This window comes from Diachasma alloeum, unplaced genomic scaffold (assembly GCF_001412515.2).
Source record: "Diachasma alloeum isolate Michigan unplaced genomic scaffold, Dall2.0 Dall_scaffold_00180, whole genome shotgun sequence".
Classification (NCBI taxonomy): domain Eukaryota; kingdom Metazoa; phylum Arthropoda; class Insecta; order Hymenoptera; family Braconidae; genus Diachasma; species Diachasma alloeum.
Window position 1 is genome coordinate 3,316,561 of NW_021680346.1, and position 9,025 is coordinate 3,325,585.

The following is a 9,025-nucleotide window of genomic DNA, read 5'->3' on the forward strand; positions in this document are numbered from 1 at the left end:
AGGAAATGGCAAAGAAATATGTCGCAGAGAAGAAAGAGCTAGCTCTAGAAACTCTAGTCACAAGAGGTTGGCCAAATTGTACAAGGGTCACAAAAATCACGAGAATTACGAGGATCCCAAGGTGATGGTTAAATTTCACGAGGACAAGCATCACGAAAATTATGGGGGGAGGGTCAAATTTTACAAGGGTAAAAAATCGGGACGATTACAAGGGTCACAAGGAAATGGTCAAATTTTTCAAGACTCAAACATCACAAGAGTCACGAGGGGATAGTCAAATTTTACGAGAGTCGAATATCCTGAGGGAAATTCTCGGGTTTTCTAGAAAATTCGAGAAAATCCTTCAATTTTCTAAAAAATTTAAGAAAACTCCAGTTTTCTCAAAACCGGAAAATTCGAGAAAACTGTACGGTTTTAGTGGAAATTTGAGGAACTTTCTTGGTTGTCGAAAAAACTCTCCGATTTTCTCTCCCTTGTGACCTACGTGACCCTCGTAATGTTTGACCATCCCGTTGAGATCCTCGTGATGTTTGACCCTCGGAAAATTTAACCATCCTCTAAAGACTCTCGTGATGTTTAACCCTCGTGAAATTTGACCAGCCCCTTGTTACTCTCGTGACCCCCGTGAAATTTGACCATCCTCCTGTGACCTTTGATGAAGTTTGACCATCTCTTTGTGACTTTTTGAAGAAAAATTATTTTTCCTATTTTCTAAGTTTTACACTCACGAGACCGAGACGACATTCTCTTAACCGAGACCGAGACGATACTGGAAATTTGGATATTTTTCGAGACCGAGACGAGACTGGCGAAAGTCTCGTCTCGTGCGCAGCCCTAAAAAGAAGAAACTCATGGGAGAGTTTTCAAGAATAACATTTTCAGAACATCATAAATGTCGATTTTTTAAGAATATAATCATTTTTGTAGGAGATATCCAATCTTGATCGTATTTATTTTCGTAATTTCATCATTTTTGATGGAAATAGCGAAGAGAAATCGAAAAAAAAAATTCACGTAGAGTTTCTATCGTAATCCAACATTTCATTTGTTTTTTGTCCCAATCTACGTATCTTTCTCGTAGATATCCTCTGTTGATGTTTTCCCTCGTGAAAAACATTGCATATATCATTAATGAAACATTTATTACAAAAAACAAAAAACATCACGAGAAGATTTATAATTTTTTCAAACGTGATGCTTGTGCTTTTTTCGATCGGATCATTTGGATGAATAATGGAACTTGCTAAAGATTTAGTGTTCTACAGCGGATTTAACGTTAACCGATAAGACCACAAAAAGAAGGACAAAAATCACGTCGAAATTTCGTAGAATGAAAATCGCGACCATGTTTTTTTTTCAATAAAATAATTCCGGAGTGAAATATGCCGTGTCAATGGTTTTCCATTGTTAAATTTTGAAGAAATCAACCCCTAATTTATTTATTTACATATTCAGCCGCCATCGCGATTATATTTCGTCACACCCAACAAATTGAAATTTGAAATTTTCTCATTGTTCAATTTCTTCATCAGATATGCTCTGTTGAAGATTTTTGTCTGCAAACTTCAGGGTCATCTATTCTTTAATGTTTTTAAATAAAGACAAGAAAAAAAAGACAAGAAAAATGGAGTGGAGAAGACTCAGAAAATTCATATCGAAGAATTTCGATAGAAAATGTCGTTTGTTTCGATGAAAATTGAGAGATGAAATTCTACCAATTTTTTCTCTAAAATAGTTTATTCTGAAGATTTTCTATTAAAACGTATAGTAAGGCCACGAAATCCGTCAATAGAATCGGCCAAAAACTAATGGAATTTTCAATAGAAGTTCCATAAAAATCCAATAGAAATTTCTATCAAATTCGCTACGTTTTTCTACGAAATATTTTTTTTATTGGTTTATAGTATAGAACCCATAACAGGGTTATTTACACTGATAGGGTGTCGTAAATTTTCTTTTTACACTGGATTTTGTATGGATGTTTTTTAAAAATTACGGAACTCACAATTCGCTCACCGATTACGGAATCGACTCAGAAAATTTAACTGACGGTATCGTAATTTTTCACAGGAGATTCAGATAAAAATTATGTTATGTTATGACAATTCCGTAAAATTTCTTACAACGACATTTCGCTCCAGAATTACGGAAAAGATATGTAATTTTTATTGAATATTTCTCTCCGTGTCTTTTCAGAGTCGGTTGCCACCATGAACTGGAAAGTCCAATACTGAGAAAAATATTTTAATGATCTCAGTTTGGTTGTTAGTTCTAACCTCTGCGAATTCAGAAGGGGACGTTGCCATAGTATGTGATCAATGTCCTGGGATTCTGCCCCGCAGTTGCAGCTCACACCTGAGAACATTGACATTCTTTTGTGTGAGGCGTTCAGGTGATAATGGTTCGCTCTTATTCTGTTTATTCTAACGATGAGTTCTCTTGATGATTTATTTCCCTGGTACCAGGGTGGAAATGATTCTCTGTAGTATTTGTCGAAATATTGCACGCCTTTCCCTTTTCTATTTCCGATTTCTTACGAAATATTTTTGTGCGTGATCTTTTACTGACTTTTTCCACGCGTAAATAAACAAAATTTCTAGAATACACTGAAGTAGGCAACAACCCGTAATCGATACGACTTAAAAACTCAAACCTTTTCTGAACCTGTCTTAAACATTTGCGCAAATGATGTTCGCGTAGAATGTCAACTGGTATTAATCATTGTAAATATGGCAGTTGAGCGAAATGGATCGGGCTGCTCTCTGTACATCTCCCGAATGCTGAATGCCCCGAGTCGGATTGGTCTCCCAAGATCGGAGCTGAAAAGAGCCATCGTAAAGTCCCAACCTGCAGAACCCTGGAGCATACATCAAACAACCTATGGACTAGTCGTGTCTTTCAGCACAGAAGCCGATGCTGATAAATTAATTGAGAGTATCAATTTCTCTGATATCTTTCAGTGTCCAGTACAGGTAATTTTCCAAGTTGTTCTATTTGATTCTGAGGGGCTGGTCACTCCTCAATCGAGTGAGAGTGATTTCCAGAATCAGATTTCTCAATCACCATTAGAAATGATGATTTCTTGTGATGTCCATGATTTCTAGTAGATTCCAATGATTTCTTGATTTCAAGAAATCAGTGGAGAAATTATAATTTCGGGACCAGAGTGAGGCATCTGTCGATAATGGCAGTTTTCTACATGACGTTACAATACATAAGGATGTCCAAAACTTCATAGCATCGCATTTCGGGATTGGGTGATTTCGAACGCACTGATACCGCAACAAAAACTGTGGGGTTGAAACTGCAAAATCAATTTCGATTTTACACTTATCGATGATTTCTAATAATTTCAGAAATCACTTGATTTCTGTATGATTCCTATTGATTTACGATGATTTCTTGAAATTTTTAGAAATCACTACCGAACATGGAAATCACTTGATTTCTAGTGATTTTCATTGATTTCTGGTGATTTCTTTCATGATTTCCAGTCGAGTGGTCCAGTGATTTCCCAAGTGACTAGTCCCTCGTTTGATTCCCTCGATGAAAAGAAACAAAATACAATGAAAAAAACTTGGAAAATTTGAGCTGAGGAAATTCTACAGAAAAAATATATCAATAGAATAAGTGATAGAAACATCAAATTCTATAGACTTTTTCCAGAGAATATTTTCTATCAAACATTTCACTAGAATCGGCCGAAAACTAATAGAAATTTCAATAGAAATCCAAAAGAATTGTTTAGGGAATTCGCTAGGTTTTTTTATTAGATTTTTTCATGATTAATAAGCTGAAATTTTGCATAATTTTTTTGTTGTGATAAATGTATGAAAAAATTATCGCCTTTACCCGGGTAGACCCTTTAAAGCATATCTCAAGACAAGATCACTCAAAATTTAGTTCTTATGGATTTCCGGAAAAAATTCTAAATGACTTAATTTAGTGTATTTTCACAAGTTATTGAGTTTTTCTATCCTCATATGTTGTTGATGAAGCCAACAATAACTGTTTGAATCAAATACGAAATTATTTGTTGATTAATTATTTGAATCGAATAAGAAATGATTTCACGACATTTCCATTTTTAGATACTTTTGGATGCTAAAGAGCTACAATATATTCGATATTTCCAGCCTTTTCTCGCACCATAATCAATAATCATGCACATTGGAATGCAATTGAAATTTTTTCATGGTTTAATCAAATGCAACATCAAAAAATTTCCTGTGGCACCACTTAGAGTGCTTGCACAGAGTCAGGACGACGGCCAGTTCTGTGTGTTGTCTAGAACTTTACGGTTTTCATTGAAAAAAAATGGAACTGGAAATTTTCAAAAAAAATTATTACTTCCGCAATTATCAACATTTTTAAATGATTTTTTTTCAACTTTCATTTGATACTACATTTTTTAAAGAAAATCCCCCTGATAAGAGACAAAAAAATGCAATCGAAGACACTTGGAAAATTTATACAAGAGAATTTTTGTAGCAAAATAAAAATCTATTCACTTTTTTTCTGTTGAAAACCCATAAAAAATTGTCCGGCAATAATTCGTTATTTTCAGTAGAAATCAGCGGTAAAAAACGAATTAAAATTTTTTAAATAGGATTCTCATAGAGTTCCAGTAAACATTCAATAAAATTTCTCGAGTAGGCGATAGATTTTTCTATAAAATTTGTCCATGTGAATTTCATTTTTTAAGGTTGTTAAATTTCGTGCATGCGGTTCGCACTATCAACAATCGATTTTCCTTCACGATGTACCTTGGGCTATACCACTTGAAGATCTGAGTTCCGCCTTGGATAAACAGGGAATTACATCGGCAACTCTCGATCGATGCCAGTCTCATATCCGAATTAAGGTAAAGATTTTGCGCTGCGAATCTTCTAGTCAATTCGCAAGTTCTTTTATGAAATTTTCTCAAAGTAATTGAATGAATAATTTATGAACTAAAACTCAAATCTTCATTTTATGTTTCAAAATGTGAACATAAGCCACTAAATAATGTATCAAAGTAGCATAAACATGACTTGAATTTTGAAGACTAAAATCTGAAATGAATTTTAAACAAAAGTTAATGCGAATCGGAACTTTTCAGTTGAGTTTGTGCTCAATCGACCGTCTCATATTATTGCTAATATAATTAATCTAGAAATGCACAAATAACGCAGAGCCTCATGAGGAAATGAACTTTTCGGATTTAATGAGAAGATTAAAATCTAGAAAAAAAAAACAGAAAAAAAATGCTATGGCCACTATGAAAATTATCCTTGGCAACCTTTTGCAACAAATAATTCATGTTTCTGCGTGCCCGAAATGGTGTGCTATGTCGAAATACCCTATTCAAACGAGACTATTGTTTAATCCTGCGTTACTCGCGTGAAACTGCCCGACGCGGCCCCGCACCGTAATGTAAATCTGAGCGCGCCGTTGCCACAATTCATTCGGAGAGTGGACTCACTGATCTCCCGGCAGCCCCGGCAGCCACAAGTGTGGCAACGCCGTGTGAAATATTTCCATGACACAATAAGTCGCGTCGCGGCACGACGCCGTATTTTTTATTTCCAGTTAACATAGAAGGAAATTTTCGTTAATCAGGGGCTTAGGCCATGGTCAGAAATGGCAGAGTATACTTTAAGATAAAATCAGTGAGGCATACAAATTTTTGCATATTTTTTTAATGAGTTTTTTCGGAAGTTATACTAAAAAATAGAATTTCATCGGCGCAGTGTCGTCAACGCGAGTAACTAAGGATTAAAAAAATTATTGAGGAAAGAAATTGCTGGGTAAATTTCTTACACTCATCAAAGTTAGGATTCATGGAAAGATGGAATTATCAACGATGAATAATTTTTTTTCGACTCTTTGAATTCATTTTTCCTCGTTACACTCCGCTCCTCGACTGGAGTTACTTTATACAACTTTAATCCGCCTGCATTATTTATTGAATGTCTTCGCACCCTTGGAAATCACCTCTAGATCCCCGAAGTAGCGGACTACGAGAAGCTAATTCGCGAGGGATTAGATTTCTTCGGAATATGTCGGTTCAACGCCCTCCCAGCAGCGGTCACTGACCGCACCCCCGATTTCTGCAGAGTAATAGCAAACCCCTCGATGAATCTGAATGAGATACAGCCAGTACCTGCAGCAGTATCGGCCACAGCTAAGGATTACTCCCAACAATCAGGAAAGTCGATCCTCCAGTGCTATCGCTGTCAAGGCTTCTGGCACATGGCCGCCAATTGCCGGCAGTCCCCGAGATGCGTGCGATGTGGCGATGCGCATTACGTTGACTTTTGTCCCAGATCGAGGAATAATCCGATCTGCTGTCACTGCCTGGGTCCACATCATGCGGGTACTGATCCACTTACACGTAGATCAGTGGCGAAGCGGTAAAGCGGCTGAAGTCGACTTCGCTTTCGCTGAGTTTTTCAGGAATATCTCCGAATCTAAGGGAGATAGTAAAATTTTCGTAATAGCCTTATTTGAAACGTAGATATATCTATCAGTTGAACGGTCGGTCCTATCGACAATCCTCGAGCACCATCGGGAACCTTCGATTGAGAGGTCAAGGGATCGCGAAACCCCCGGAAAGTAGTTGAAATCTAGCTATTGAGAAGATCGCACGGACATTTAATTGTAACATTACGTTCAGTACATCACCTCAGTTTTGATTAAATTCAGTGTTAAATTCCGTGACTCAACAAATTATTTTAAAAGACTATCAACAGTGCCGATACTACCAAAGAAATGTATTTATTTAATTAACGAAGTGGTTCGAGCCCACAATAAATTGAGTATATTTTTTGATACACAGTGACATAGTACATTACATGCCCGAGCGTTGGAAAACAGATCACCGTCGCCTTCGGCTCGGAAGGCAATCTTGCACGTGGGGGAGGGGGATATGTTTTCCACGGCGAGGTGTGTACATTAATTTTCAGGTCCCGTGACACGAAAATTAATTTTCCAGCATCTCCCTGCACATTTTTTCCCATATCCACCCTAAACCTAGTTCCTCACTAAATAAACCTTTTTTGTAGAGCGGATTGAGAGCTACAAGAAAGATTTTGACAAAAATGTTGCTATCTGCCTTAGATTGCGAGGAATTAATTGAAAACTGACCAATAGTCCAAATCGACTTGAACAGTTTTACCGCTGCGGTACTGAGATTATATCCGGGGAGAATGGACTAGCGCTTTTCATAAAAAAAATCTGTTCAAATTCTATTGGAATCAGATAAAAATTCCATTGGAGTTCTATTAGAATTGAACTCGAAAATTCTATCCATTTTTTGCGTCAAGTCTGGTATGAATTATTCAATTATGCTGTGCACTTTTCAATAAATATGTTTTATAGAGAAAAGTGATGTAGATTTTTTTGTATAACTCATTCTGTTGGGATTTTTTCTATAAGAATTCTCTGGCATGATTTTTCCAAGTTTTTTTACTTTGGATTTCATTATGAGAAACGAATAAAAATGCAGCGGGAAAAATATCGAAAATTCATGCCCAAGAATTTCTATAGAAAAATAAAAATCTACAGACTTTTTTTCACCAGATATTTTTTTTTAATTAGACAGTGAAGCTGCATAACTTTCAAGAGAATTGGCGCACAAATCTAATAGAATTTTTATAGAGTTTCAATAACAATCCAATAGAATTTTCTGAAAAAGCTCTAGCTTTTTCCGTTATTTTTGCTTTCGAATTTTTTGAAAGCAAAACGTATTTTCATCACGCTGTGTGTAAAGTGACATTTTACGCACGGTCTGCGTGCGCAAAACCCCATTTCCCACACATTGTGATGAAAAATAGTGTTCGACACTCGCGGGAAAAGTGTTTTTAGACTCGTGGGATTATATCACTTGCCTTCGGCTCGTGTTATAAACATTCCACGAGCCCAAAAACACTTTCCCGCAATCGTATCGAAATATACTATTTTGGTGATATCTGCCGGAAAAGTTCACTTTTCGAAACCGTTTAGTGTGCGTAAAGTGGTTGTTTTACGCACGGCGTGTATAAAGTTCAGAGATCGTGCGTAAAGTAAATTCTCGTGCATAAAGTTTCGCTTTATCTCCACTATACCTTTCCGAACAGTGAACTTGGCAGGTACCACAAAAAACAGGATGTGTTACGCGTGCGTGCGCAAAACTAGTTCTTTCCGCATTTGTAACACAATATAGTTTATACATTTATTTGTATGTAATCGGTTCATCTGCATATTTTCCGCTTATTTTTTCATGAGAAGGCTTTCGCCATTGCCCTGTTCGTCTCCAGCTACTGAATGCAACCCCAATCAGCCTGACCCTGAGTGCGGATCGTCTAGTTATTGGAGAAGATTCATCATCTGCTCACTCTAATACCCGATCTAAAACCAATAGTGTCCCTCAAAATCAAGTAAAGTTGCAGTAAACGTCGGTTATCACTCGCGCACACAGGAAACAACCTGATTGATCAGTAGATCTAGTAAATCCTCAATATGGAGTATCGTCCACGGTCGTCTGACTGCACAAACGTGGCATTCTCTACTTAACGTTCATACTCTTGCGCGTCTTCTTGCTTCAAAGGAGGCGTTCAAGAAAATTGAAAATTATATTTTCTAAAATTTGTAAACTTAGGATATTTTTAGAATATCCAATTCCTCTGAATTCTGAAGAAATCCTTAGTTATCATTTGTGCAGTAAATCATTTCTAATATTCCGATTCAAATTAACTGGCTTGTTTATGATATGAACCATGCATTCATCAACACATTTGTAGAAACTGTATTAAAATTAATAAATTTTTCGAGATGAAAACTTCGTCAGAGTTGTAAATTTGATGATTCTTGCATTCCTGAAATAATTCCACAGAAATGCGAATTCTGCGCTAGAATTCATAATTTTCGATGACTGAAATGTATACCAACGTAAATATTGTTAAATATTTAAATATTTATTAATATTTGTTAGATTTTTTCATCACTTTCGTGAAAGTGAGTACTTTTGCGGAAATATCCAAAAATCCAAGAAAGATTCCGCTCC

At 36.3% G+C, this 9,025-nt stretch overlaps 1 protein-coding gene across 1 annotated transcript; it reads left to right on the forward strand.

Moving 5' to 3' along the window:
* Positions 1–2,729: 2,729 nt before the first annotated feature.
* On the forward strand, positions 2,730–8,710 carry LOC107044445. Its single transcript, XM_015266322.1, has 4 exons — positions 2,730–2,972; positions 4,706–4,864; positions 5,983–6,358; positions 8,251–8,710. Exons 1-4 carry the CDS (start codon positions 2,730–2,732, stop codon positions 8,412–8,414), a joined length of 942 nt encoding a protein of 313 aa, XP_015121808.1. The 3' UTR covers positions 8,415–8,710.
* The last annotated feature ends 315 nt before the right edge of the window (positions 8,711–9,025 follow it).